At 37.3% G+C, this 14394-nt stretch overlaps 1 protein-coding gene across 4 annotated transcripts in view; it reads left to right on the top strand.

The window, feature by feature from the left end:
- LOC150105947 (uncharacterized) overlaps window positions 1-14394 on the top strand; it is a 261696-nt gene that overhangs the window by 209205 nt on the left and 38097 nt on the right. For all 4 annotated transcript variants that reach the window (XR_016548463.1, XM_090394430.1, XM_090394428.1 and 1 more), the window contains one exon: window positions 6931-8052. Coding sequence is in view for 3 of the 4 variants with exons in the window: in XM_090394430.1 (XP_090250556.1) it covers window positions 6931-8052 (1122 nt within the window). In the remaining variant the exon portion in view is untranslated. The remainder of the gene's footprint in view (window positions 1-6930; window positions 8053-14394) is intronic.

The following is a 14394-nucleotide window of genomic DNA, read 5'->3' as shown; positions in this document are numbered from 1 at the left end:
AGATATGTATAATGTTATGCATTAAGGGAAGGGCCACTACCCAGACTAGTTTTGACCTTTATTGAGGTCTTTTTAGTGGGAGCCAGGCCCAAGTGGGGATCAGAAGCATTAGCAAGGTCATCTCTACCTATAGGAGTTGCCAAACAGTATGCCACTTTTTTAATAAATTACTCTGGATTTAGAGAAAGATGTTGAAAATTTATTTTTCACTTGGTTAGACTATAACAAATTTAGTTTAATCCTTTATCCAAGTGCTCACACTTGGATAAAGTTTCTAGTTCTGTTCTGCTTGGTCTGCATTACCCCACTGAATGGTCTGGACTGGATATATCTCTGGCGATGAAAGCAGGTGCTCGCTGTTCACTGGTCATCTGGCTCGGCAAGGCTTAGCTGTCTCTGCAGTAATCAGGAACTCAGCTCTGCTGGGAAATTCCTTAACTGGCGATCTCCCAAGGACTCCTCGGCATTCTCCCACGATCTCTGCTTTGATGATCTTTCCAAGGAACGGGGACGAACATCGGCAAGCGAAGAGGACGACAAAAAAGAAGCCCTGAGCTGGCGCTGCTTCGCTTTTTAAATCCTGCGCCCAACACTTCCTTACTACATCATTAAATTTCTCCCTCTTTGCTCACGTCACCTTACATCTCCCCTAGCATTCTCTTCAGTGGTGGTGGTGGGGGGAACGTGTGCTCTCCTTCCACTGTGCACGTATACTTGGCGTGCGTGTTTTGCCCCTGGCTATTGGTACTTAAGCCAATTAGCCTTCTCCCAACCACATACAAATATTTATAAAATTTTAGCAAAGTTTAAACAATGAACTATTCACAGTAAATATATTACAACACTATGGACAAATAAATAGACTCTTAAATTATTATTGTTGCTAGTAATTTACAAGCAATTTTATCCATGTGATATATCAGTATATGCCACAATGTAAGATGCATGTTAAGTTCTGAAGAAAATATAAATTAATACAGTTTCACTTTCATTCACAACTTAACAAAGGTGTTGCATTTTGGAGTACAGAAATATAAGGCTGGGTACTATATTAATGGTGCTATACTGCAGGAAGTGGATGAAATTCAAAATTTGGGAGTGATGGTTGTTATCAGACTGGAGTTTAGAGGACATATTGTAAGTGTTGCAAAGATTGCACACTGTAGTGCTGCTATGATATGAAATACTCTAACATGTAGGGATAAGAAGATGACTGTGCCACTGTATAAAGCACTGGTCAGACAACACTTGGTTAGCTGCTCAGATTTGGTCATCTGGTTTTTTTAATGTGATGTAGAAACATTGCAGAGGGTCCAGAAAAGAGAATTTCAGAACTCTGGAGTGCTGACTATGGAAAGAGGTTGAAGTAATGTGGATTGCAGAGTTTGATGAATAGGAGGAAAAGAGGTGATGTGATAGAGTTGCTTAAGTTAGCGAGGACCGTCTTAAGATGGTCCTCCTTTTACTGTGATAACTGCAGCAGTTCTATGCTAATTGGCAACTGACCATTGTTTCTTTCAGCGAGACAGTGCACTATGTCATAACGCTGATGCTGTAATTACGTGGTTGACATGAATGTCACCACACTTGATTGGCCTCCACAGAGCTCTGATCTCAATCCTATTGAACATCTGTGGGAAGAACTGAAGTGTTGGGTGAAGTCAAGGTACGTACACCCCGCAACAGTCCAGAACTGATGACATGCCTACAGGAAGAATGGTCCAAAATTCCAGTTGATCATTATTGTACACTTATGGAAAACACTTGTTTTGCTAATCTTTCCTCTTCCATCCTATTTAAGTGACCATACCACCTGAGATTAGCTCTGCTAACATATTCCTGGATGCTAACAATGTCAAATTCTTTCCTAATATTCTTGTTTTTAATAAGATATTGCCACTGATGCCATCTGTTCATGCACCTAATCTTTCTCAGGATTCTCATATCTGCTGTCTCCAGTCTTTGGTCAAGTGTTTTACTTCTAAACCAGCTCTCAGATCCATAAGTTAAAATTGGTTTGAACATTGTCTTGTATACAGCTAATTTAGTGTTTTGACTAATCTCTCTCTTATTCCATATAAATTTATTCAGTTGACTTCCTACCATACCAGCTTTGTTTATTCGGTTGTCTATTTCCATATTTGATTTACCATCTTCACTAAAAATTGTGCCGAAGTAACTGAAATGTTTTACTTGTTCTACAGGTTCTCCATTCACAATTCATTTGATATTTTCAGTGTATCTGCCTATTTTCATTGTCTTAGTCTTCTTATTGCTGACCTTCATACCATATCTATTATAACAGTTATTCAATTTAGTCAGGAAATCTTGCAGACTTGTAGCAGATTTATTTAGAAGTATAACATCATCCACATAAAGCAAAGAGTTGACATTAACATCTCCAATTTTGATATCAGGTTTAATACCACTTTCCTTCATAATGTAATCCATATAGAATGAATAACTGAGATGATAATGTACATCCTTCTCTGGCACCAGATTTAACATTAAACCATCTTCCTGTACTTCCTTCAATTCTAACTGCTGACATACAACTCAAATAAAGACTAAGTACTGATTGATATAATGCCCCACTGACACCATACAACTGCATGGTTGTATGGTGTCATTGGGGCATTACTGTAGCATTTTGAATAGCTTCTCTCTTGACACCTTGTCATATGCTTTCTCCAGATCTACAAAACAAAACCAGATCTACAATACAGATCTTTGTTATACTCCTATGCCCTCTCAACTATTTGTCATAAAGTGAAAATCTGATTCTGACAGCCTCTATTTTGCCTGAATCCAGCTTGTTCTTTGCCAGGCTTCTTTTCCACAATCCTTCTCAACCGTTTCTCAAGTATACTGGCATAAATCTTACTAGGAACACTCAATAGGGAAATACCTCTGTAATTCTCACATTCAGTTTTATTTCCCTTTTTATATATGGGTGCTATGAGAGCTCTACTCCAATCATCAGGAATTCATCCCTCTGTCCAGACCTTCTAAACTATGCAGTGCATCCACTGTAAGACTTTTATACCTCCATACTTGAGCATTTCTGGTTGAATATCATCTACTCCAGCTATGTTTCCACATTTCAGGCTTTTAATGGCTTTTTCTACTTCATATGGATATGTATTCCTGATCACATGCCTGGTCAGTGCTTTTTTACCACTGTGCTGTCACTGATCGTTTCATTTTTGCCAGCAAAGGTTGATTGATTCGTAGAGCCTCTGCTACTAATGGCTCACGCAAAAAGTTAAGTGAGTTTGAGCATGGTTAGTAGTTGGAAGGGGATCAATCGTTCGATGCTGTTTCATCTCTAATTCTTTTTACAGCACTCTTTCCTCCATTTCGAGCTTCTTCAACTACTTCCAGAATATCTTGCCACCTTCTTGATATTTATTTTGCCAGCAAGGGTTGGTCGATTGGTAGAGTCTCTGCTACTAATGGCTCATGCAGAAAGTTAAGCAAGTTTGAGTGCAGTTAGTAGTTGAAAGGTGTCAATTCATTCGATGCTGTTGGCACACACTCTCCCTCGATGAGTCTTTGGCCTCCCTGGAGGTGTCACATAATAATAATAATAATTATTATTATTATTATTTTCTATGTTCTTACTATGACTTTTGTTTAGCTAGTTTTGCACAGTGTTTAGCTTTCTTATATTTGTCTTGGTATTCTCTAAGAACACAATCTGACTTATTTGCCAGGATCTTTTGACTTTCTTCTTTTCCTTTACTTCCTCTTTAACTTCCTATGTCCACCATGGATTTCTGATTTTTCTATCCTTGCAAACACCCTCACCACATGCCTCTCTGACTGAATCCATCACTGTTTTCTTCAGAACTTGTCAATGAATCTCCAGGGTGTGGTTCCTGTTCCCAAATGCTTTCATTTTTTCTTGAATAATGTTTGTGTGTTTACATAAACTGCAGTATTCTCTTGGGCCCATAAATACCTTTACACTTTGCATTGATTATTCCATGCAATGTCATTACCTGAAAGAGACTACAATCAACATTGTTTGGTCATTTCATGCTTGTTTGCCTCTGGGATGTCTCTTTCACATAATGTTCACCTGCATCCTCTCTAACAGCTCTAGTTTTCCTCATTTCCACACTCTCACTGAACAACACTTTCTTCAGACACCTAACTTCAAATCCATTCAAGTGCACTCCATCAGTCATATGTAAGTTCTTCATGAGCAGTGATTCTTACAGTCCTTAACATTCTTTGATCTGCAAGTGTTCTTGTCTTTCATAATCTTAATTTTATATCCTTCTGTCCATCAAATTCAGTATATATATCTACAGTCAGCTGCCTCTGTGAAACCAATACATTGACTCGATTTTAACGATGGTTTTTCTTCTCAGCTCTCTTCCATGATACCATGATAGGAAACTACAGTCTAGAGCTTGTGGTCCTTTCAAACCTTTTGTGTTGAGAACAACTGACTCAGTTTACCTATTAGCATCCTGAGAGCTTCATTCATTTACTTACTCTTTTCTGGGAAACACAATTTTATCATGCTCTAGTTAAGCACTCCTCTTATTATAGAATCACCACACAGAACTCTCACATTATTCTTCTTCTGTCACTTTGTCGTATATTTTTTTTCTTCCCTGTCACATCTTTCTCTTCTGTTCTTCTCTTCTCTTCTCTACCACTTGCCAGATATCTCCTCAGTTATTCAAGCTTATACTTTCTCCTGTGTAAACACAGTATTTTTCTTACAATGATTTTGTAATTCTCCTCATTTTCCAACACTACACTTCACCAGTACTCACATTTTCCATTCCACTATCATGTTATGTAAATGAATTCAAGAAGAGATATGACAGATATTGTTTTGCTAGTTTGGGTCTCCCGCGATGAGTCTACTGACTCCATGGAGATACCCGTAATAATAATAATAATGTTTTTACTCCACACATTTGGCACTCACTCTCAGATCACTTCCTGTGCACAAACACTTCCCACATAACAATGCTCAGCTTTGCATCATATACAAATAACTGAATATCTCACTTCACTCCATTCCATTCACAATATCATTAACATAAATTTTGAATAATAACAATAATAATCCCAATATGGAATTCATATCTGTTACCTGTCTTCTTTACCTTTCTTGATGATGTATTTTGATCATGCACAATGTTTTTCAGCTAGCTCTTTGTGAATGAAATCCACTAGCTAATTTTCCAAACCCATTTGTTGCAAATTAAATATCAACTCCTCGTGTATTATTATTATTATTATTCCTGACACCTCCAAGGAGTCCGAAGACTCATCGCAGGAGGACACCTACAACTGTCTCAACCACTACACCGAACCTCTACTACGAATCGTCTCCATCAACGCTATCTACTGCCATTTCCACCATCACCACAACTGGTATTGTATATCTGTAAATTGCGTGTGTTGTGAAGGGCCGATTTGTCTATATGTGGGATGAAAAACCCGAGTTTCCAGGAGAAAAAACACTGCTACCTCCGTATGAGATCGGCTAACTCACCTTCGATTGAAAATTTTGTCCAGATAAAGATTCCTCCCGTCGCGACAATAATTGAACTTAGGCCTATTCCAATCAAAGGGCACAACGTACCGTCGTTCTTCCAATTGTGCTACAAACCTATCAAATGCTTTGGCAAAATTCAGAAACTACACTGTATTCATTCTCCTCATCTGCTATTATTATTACTTTATTATAAAATATGAGATTACTAATACAAGACCAACCATTGATAAATCCATCAAGAATCTTCATCTACCCAATTCAGTATTATATGAGTCTTTCTAGTTTTTTTTTTTTTTTTTTCAGAAACTGCTGCTTAAGAAATACAAACTGGTCTGTAGCTTGATTTTTCCATTTTGACAGCACATTTATGAAAGCCACTATCATATCCTCTTTCCAGTACTTAATAACTCCTCCATCTTCCAGTTGTGAGATTTTCATTAAGCAACCAGGTCATTAGTACTGTTACTTCTTTAGAACATTCTCTTAAAATACACAGTGAAATCTCATCCAGTGGTAGTTCCCCCAATTGCACTATAGAAGTAGTTCCCTAGTGCAGTTGGAAGAATAATGGGACAGTTCTTCAACTGGAAAAGATCTGAGTGATTTTTTCATGTGGAGAAGGAGGGGGGGGTTATGGACTTTATCTGTTGAAGGTGAAGTAGCTAATCTCATATGGAGGTATATCAGGGTTTTCCCTCCCAGAAACTCATTTTTCATCCATTTTTCATAAAACCTGTTTCAATTTTGATGAAACAGGTTTTATTACTTTAGGAAGGGAGAGGATTGAGAGATTGCTAGTGACTGGAATATTAATATTTGATATGCCAATAAGACAATTGCGACTGGATGAAATTTCATCACTTGTTTTAAGATGTGCTATGATAGAGAGAGAGTGCACCAGCCATTCACCTAGTTTTAAATATCAAAATAGATATTTAAAAGTATCTTAATAGTTTGACTATATCAGAAGAAATACACACCTTAGAGTAGCATCTCTTTATTTTTATATAAAATAATTTACTGTATAACTGAAATTTTGAATTTATATATAATATACAATGTACAGGATGTTTCTTATCACACAATTTTTAAACATAAACACCATGAATATAGATATTTATGGAATTTACAAATGCTTATGTTGAGATCTTTTCTTATCAGTTTGAGTAAGTGCACACTTTTTTGTTCAACAGTGGAGTAACTGTTTCATGTTTTATTGACATCTGTGAAGCAGTTATTTGGATTACTTCTGGTTGACAGTTGTACTGTTGACTTGGCATTTTTTTAGAATAGTGTGACTTAATGTGTTGCATGAAACTACCTCATATAAGTTACTTTTCTGAGGTGAAATAACAGCATAAAAAACTCTAAAAACAACTGATTGTAATTTTGTTCATTTTCAGGAAATGAAAGTCCTAACAAATGTATCAAAACTGTCTTCTGGAGAAAAAGCTTTGCATCAAAACAGAACAGCACGAGAAAATGCTCAAAATATACTGTCAGAGAAAGGCCTACTGCAAACTGTAACTGAGCAACATAAGCCTCAAAATGTCTTATCATTAGAGCAAGATACTAAATATTTTCCATTATATGACAATCCGTCTGCTGAAATACTGTATCCAGAATATCAGCAAGATTTTTTTGTTCCTAAGGAGCAACAAGATTATCTGAATTTGCTGATGAATGGAGATCAATGGGTTGATTATTTGGAAGAAACTGGAATACAAGGAAGTGAAAATTCTGCACTGTATTTGCAAAAATACCCTCCTACTAGTTTTTGGGAGTCATTTAAAAGTAATTCATATATGCCTATAGATATTTATACTTCTGAACAGATTTGGCCTGCAATTTACAACCTATACTATATAGACGTATTGCAGCCATATGACTATGGTGCTTATGAATATGGACCAGATTATGGATATGATTTCAATTATAGAGATTATTTTGAAAGGCTCGGTGGCATTTATGAAGAAAATATTTATGATGATAACTATTATAATTACTTCACAGATCCATTATCAGATTATTTTAGTATGCAATACAATGATTATGATATATACAGCAATCTCTTTGATTATGGCATTGATTATATGAATTACAAAGATCAGTACTTAGGTAGAAATAACCGATATAGAGACTTTATGATTAATAATTTTGGTTCACGACTTAATATTCCAGGAGAGTCTCTGCGACGATATTCTCGGGTTCAACCTAATTATGAAGTTCCTTATTTCAGTAGTGGATATTATGATAAAAGTATCGGTAATGACTACAATATAGCCAGTGCAGCTGATGTTACTAGTGGTGGTTTTTATCAAGATTTTGATTACAAAGATACTACACAGTTATATAAGAAAAAGCCCAGTATAACAGATGATTCTAGTGCAGTCTTAGACTTGACAAATTCTGAAGAGGGTAATGATCATAAACCACAAGAGAACTACGCAAACTCACCTATTGCACTTGAACCTAACCAACCATTGAAAAAGAAACCAATGAAAAATCAAGCAGATCCATTACCTGTAAGTCATTTAATATAGTTTTCAGTTCAAAGCTGTGCATATATAAATCAGTATTTGTTAGCAATAGAATAATCAAAACTCCTGACTTAAATCTGCCTTTAGTACTGAAGTGACAAGTTAATAAAGATCAGTTGATTCTGGATCAACATTACTTAAGATGACTGGATTATTTTCATTTTATATGACAATGTTCTTCTAATTTTGTAAGAGTTTATAGTACATCACTAACAATTATTACTATTTTTACTTTTCTTGCCCTACACACAGTTATAAGACTCATTGCAGAAGGTCAGTGCTAGACGACACAAAGCCTAGTATACTACTCCTTAAACTCATCCACTGTTTACACTTTTACTACCATCTCAGGCAATGCATACCATGCTTCTGCCACTCTCCCTTCAAAAAAAATACTTCTTACCCTCATACTTACTTACTTACTATGTCCTTTTGCAACTATCAGTGATGGCCACTTGTTCTTGTTTCCTTGTTCCTTCCCCTCATCCTACTATATAAAAAGTCTCCCCAGTGTCTATGCCTTCAATCTATCTTCATCACCAACATTGTATAGTACTGATATTATATTCATTATCTGGCTGCGAACCCTCTCAAAGGTTATGTCTTCTCTTTGAGATCCAGATCTGAGCACAGAAATCCAGATGTGGTCTGATCAAAGCTTTATACAATGGGACTATCATCCTTCTGTCTCTTGTGGTCAATGTGTTATTATTGTACAGGCACCTCCATAGAGTCCAAAGACTCATTGTGGGAGACCCAAACTATCCACACAATGTCATGCCTCTCCTTGAACCCATTAATAGAAACAAAGCACTAACAACTGACTCTGGCAACCCATTCCATTCATTCACAACTCTCCAAGCAAAAAATCTAGTCTTCACACCCCCCTACTAATCACACTTTTACTCAACTTCCAGGGATGACCTCTTGTTCTGTCCTCCTCTAGCCAAGTGCTGAACATTTCTCCTGCATCAGTCCTATAAAACACTTTAAGTACTTAAATGTTTATATTATATCCCCCCCCCCTCTGTTTTGCCTATCAACCAACTTTTGCAGCCAACACACTCAATCTGATTATGAAGAGCTAAGGAGAAGGCTTGTGGGTGTAGCATGGAATGAGGAGTTAGCTGGAAAAGAGATCAATGCAGTTTGGGGGATTTTCAAGAACTATCTAGTAGAAGCAATGTCTAAATGTATTCCAAGGATCAGAAGGTTAAACAAGGTAGGTGTGAAATGGATGAATAAAGAGATTAAGTATGCGATACAGAGAAAAAGGGCATTATGGAGGCAGCATAAGAGAAGTGGTGATAACCAATTCCTTGTAATTCTCATGGAATTGGTGATAACCAATTCCATGAGAATTACAAAGACCAGGCAAGGTGGGTGACTTGGTTTGTAAGGGTAGCAAAAGTGAGATATGAAAGCAGTTAGCTAATGAAACCAAAAAGAATCCTAGGGAGTTCTTTCGATATATATAGCCAGCAAAAAAAAAGAATGATTATGGAAGGATGACATTGATTGGAGAAAATGGTATAAAGACAGCTGCTGCAGAAGATGTAGTAGAGATACTTAATGAGCAGTTTATAAAGCTCTTTCAATCTTGTGAATATGACTTCATACTCAGATTGAGAGCAGTTGATGATGGGGAGTGGAGACTGACTGTAAGTGAGCAAAAGGTGTATGGGAAGTACAGCAAACTAGATGATAATAAGGCTGTAGGACTTGATAATATATCACCACGTATTCTGAAGGAATGTGCCAGAGAGTTGACACCTGCCTTGACATATTTTTTCAATATGAGTCTTGCATTGGGTCAAGTTCCTAAGGAGTGGAAAGGGGGCCAGATTGTGCTGCTTCATAAGTGAGGTGATAGATCTCAAGCATCAAATTATAGGCCTATCTGTGTGTCAGGTGTTGTGGTTAAGTTATTGGAGAAACTTGTGAGAACTAGGATCCAGAATTGGTTTGACAACAATGGTATTATCTTTGATGGACAGCATGGATTTGCTAAAGGGAGGTCATGTTTTAGTAATCTACTTATTACAATAAGGTGACTGCTTCCTTGGACAGAGGAGAAGGATACACAGTAATATACTTAGATTTTGCAAAGGCTTTTGATAGATTAGCACATGATAAGTTGATAGTCAAACTAGAGTGGATGAAGTTGGATATTAGATTAGTGCATTAGATTGGAGACTGGCTATCTGATAGGTATCAGCAAGTTGTGTATGGATGAGCAATATCCAGGAAAAGGAAAGTAAAACAGACCCCTGAGGCACACTAGCAGTGTATCTCAGGGGTCTGTTTTAGGGCCATTACTGTTTAACTTGTATATTAATGATATTGGCGAAGATTTGGATGGAGATATTCAGTTGTTTGCAGATGATGCAAAGTTGGGACGAACCATGGAGAGTAGAGAAGGTTGTGGACTTACAAGAAAACTTGAATAAATTGAGTGATTGGGCATGGGAATGGGATGCGAGTTCAATGTTGCAAAATGTAAGGTTTTAAAATTTGGGAAACAAAGATGGGACGCAGAATTTATGCTTGGTGAGGATATACTGTCGGAGGTGGAGGAAATAAGAGATTTTGATGTGATAGTGAATAAGGATCTGAAATTTAGGGGACACATTGCCAAAATTGTGAAGACAGCACAAAGACTTCTGGGAATGATGCAGAAGACACTGACTTGTAGAAGTAGGGAGATTCTTGTTCCATTGTATAAGGCTTTGATTAGGCCACACATGGACTACCGTACCTAGATTTGGTCACCTGGTTTTCAGAAGGACGAAGAGATGTTGGATAGGGTCCAGAGGCGACTGACAGGTAGTTTCTGACCTCTGGAATGTTGAATATGAGGAAAGATTGAGAAGATGAAATTTACAGTCTGGTGGATAGGAGGAAGAGGGGAGATATGATAGAGACCTACAAGACCTATAAGGGGTTGTTATAGGATCAATATTGGAGAGGTTTACAGAAAACAGTGGGAGATCAAACCAGAGGTCATTCCTGGAAACCTTATTTTATTATTATTATTATTATTATTATTATTACGGGCAACTCCAGGGAGTCATTAGACTCATCGAGGGAGGCCCCAAATCATTTTCATCACAACTATTCGACATTCATACAGTATCTATCATACCTCGCCTTAAACTCATTCACTGTCACAGCATCCACCACAGACTCAGGGAGCGCATTCCACTCATTCACTACTCTAAAAGTAAAGAACCCAGCTCTAACACCTTTACTAACCACACTTTTGCCCAGTTTCCATGGATGTCCCCTAGTCCTCCCACAACCAGCCCTGTTCTCAAAAATATCTTCTGAATTAATTTTATAGAAACCCTTCAGTAATTTGAATGTCTCAATCATATCTCCCCTCCTCCGCCTATCAACCAATTTTTGCAACCCACAAATCCTCAACCTGTTCTCATACGGTTCATTCCACAGACCTGCTATCATCTTGGTCACTCGCCTCTGGATCCTCTCCACCTCCTCCCCATCAAGAAGAAACCTAGGTGACCAAATCTGAGCACAGTAGTCGAGATGAGGTCTTATCAAGGCTCGATACAGAGGAACAATAACCTGCTTGTCTCTGCTTGTCAACGTATTCTTCAGCAACCAAGTGATTTGATGAGCTGATTTGGCCACTTTTGCAATGTGTCCCCTAAATTTCAATTCCTTATCCACCAACACTCCTAAATATAAAGTATAAAGAGGGTGTGAGCAGGAGAGTGAGACGCAGGTTTTTTGCATGCAGAGTTGTGAATGATTGGAATGCCTTGCCTGAGAGTGGTGTCTGTAGAGAATTTGAGTGTGTTTAAAGCACAATATGATGAGCTGTGTGTATGTGTATGATAATAGGACCTCCTAGATGAGTCTTTGACTCCATGGGGTCTTTGGTGATAATATAATAATAATAATAATAATAATCTGTCCTCATAGGCAACATTCCACAGACCACTCACTATCTTGGTTGCTCTTCTCTGAATCCTCCCTACCACTTCCTCATCCCCAAGAAACCCTGGGGACCAGACTTGAGCACAGTAATCCAGATGTGGGCATATCAAGCCCTTATAAAGTGGAATAACAACTTCCTTATCTCTACTTGTTAATGTGTTCTTCAATAGCCAAATAATCTTATGAGATACCTTAGCAATATATCCTCTAAACTTTAACTCTCTGACTACCATCACCTCTAAATCTCTAGTTTCATCTATTTCCTGGAGTACAGTTCTGTCAATGTGGTACATAATTTGTAATCTGTTTATCCCAAAATGCATAACTTTACATTTTTCCACATTAAACTGATACCCATTATCTTCTGCTCATACTGACGGTCTATTTAAATCATTCTGCAAGCTCTCCACTTTTCCTTGATTCACTGTTACTCTACCTAATTTTGCATCATCAGCAAACAACTGAATATTTCCTTCCGATTATTTCCTATATCATTTATGTAAAAAATTAAACAGTAGTGCCTAGCACTGAGCCATGTTGACCCTCATACAGTATCATATTTTTATCTATGCATTTTTGAATTCTCTTTTTGACAATTTTTCAGTACTTTTTCAACCACTCATGAGATACTGATTGGTCTATAATTTGCTATTGCAGTCTTAGAACCTCCCTTATGTCAGAGAATTATTTTGTCCTCTTTCCACTCCCTTGGAACTCTACCAGAGCTTAAATTAAACAGCCTAGTCAGAGAGACATTGCATATTCCCTTACACATTCCCACAAAACACAAGCTGATATTCTATCTATCTCATAGCTATATTTACATTGAGATTCTGTAACATCTTTTGCAATAGCTTTTGCAATATGTCATTTGAACTTCAAATTTTTGTCTACAATCATCCAAAGATTCCTTGCTTCCTCTATCAAGTGAGTATGAAATATCTCATTTGTGGATTCCAAATTTCAGAACCTCATATTTAGCTGCATTAAATTAATATTCTCATTAATTGCCCACCATTGCAGTTTATTCAAATCCTCTAGAAGAGCCAAAAATCAGCATTACTAAAAACATCACTGTTACCAATAACCTTTCCAAGCTTCGCATCAACTGCAAATAACTGAATATCTTCCATTGACATAAAGATTGAATAGTAATGGTTCCAGCAGTGAACCTTGCAGGACTCAACTTGTAACTATCCTATTCCCTGATACTGCTCCTCCATATACACTGGTGTCCAAAACCTAATGATGAACACTATTTCTGAAGATTACAACTGCAAATGTGGCGATTTGTATAACTGACAATTTTGAGTAGAAAGCAGGTACGCATTCAAATTTTAGAATCATGTGCAAAGGGGTCACATGTTATCACTCAACAGGATAAAAGGCAAAAGGCTGTGCAAAGTGAATTGTGTTTGAAGGAAGCTCTTTTCGTGAAGGAATAAAGTTGAAAACTTGGATGTCTTGTAGTGTCTCACCTAGATGATTTCATGCGGGGAAGAATTATTGGAAAGCTTGAAAAAGGCCACACAATTACTGATTTCCAGAACCGCTATATCTGTCCCTTTCAAGAACATTCTTGAGATGTTAAGTAGTATAAAATTTCATGCCGGATCAAGTGTTATCTAAAATCGGAGGAAAGACTAAAATGACTCTCATCTGTAAAGAATACATTTCCAGAATTTTTTTTTTTCACTAGAAGTCAAGCCAGTAAAATAACCATTGATCATATCATTGTCTCTTTAGCTTACTGTTTGAAATGCAACATAGCTTGTCTCTGTATTGATGATAACCTTAATATGAAGGTAGGACATCGAGATATTAAAGTAATTATTTCTAACATGGTTGTAGCCTCCATAATTTGTCAAATGTTAATCACTGTGTAACACTAAAGGCAACGATATTTCCAGAGAGTTTGGAATCTCATATAGCATTAATATATTCAGGGTCTGGGCAGCATTTCAATCCAATGGAATATGTTCCAGACATTTGCTAATAGGTCGCCCTCACTCTACCAGGGAGCATGGAGACAGATTTTCAGTTATAACAGTAAATTGTCACAGACACACCATGGCAGATCAGTTTGCACATCGATTCTATTCAATTAAAGGTATGCAGAATATCTCAACTAACTGTGACAAGACATCTACGACCAGTAGATGTCTTGTCACAAGATAACAAGACATCTACGACCAGTAGGCCTGAAGGCCTGTAGTCTGCATCCCTTTATCTACAGCTCATAGTAAAGCACGTTTTCAGTGGTGTCCATAAAAATTGCAAAACTTGTTCCCCTTATTCCTAACGCTCCTGGCATTTGTATACAGAAATCCCAGTGTGCAGGCCAGTATTCATATAGCTATTATT

Source organism: Typopeltis vanoorti, chromosome 6, assembly GCF_054136105.1.
Source record: "Typopeltis vanoorti isolate ZY-2024b chromosome 6, IOZ_Tvanoo_1.0, whole genome shotgun sequence".
Lineage (NCBI taxonomy): Eukaryota > Metazoa > Arthropoda > Arachnida > Uropygi > Thelyphonidae > Typopeltis > Typopeltis vanoorti.
The sequence above is the reverse complement of the archived record's forward strand: the minus strand, read 5'-3'. Positions and strand labels throughout refer to the sequence as shown.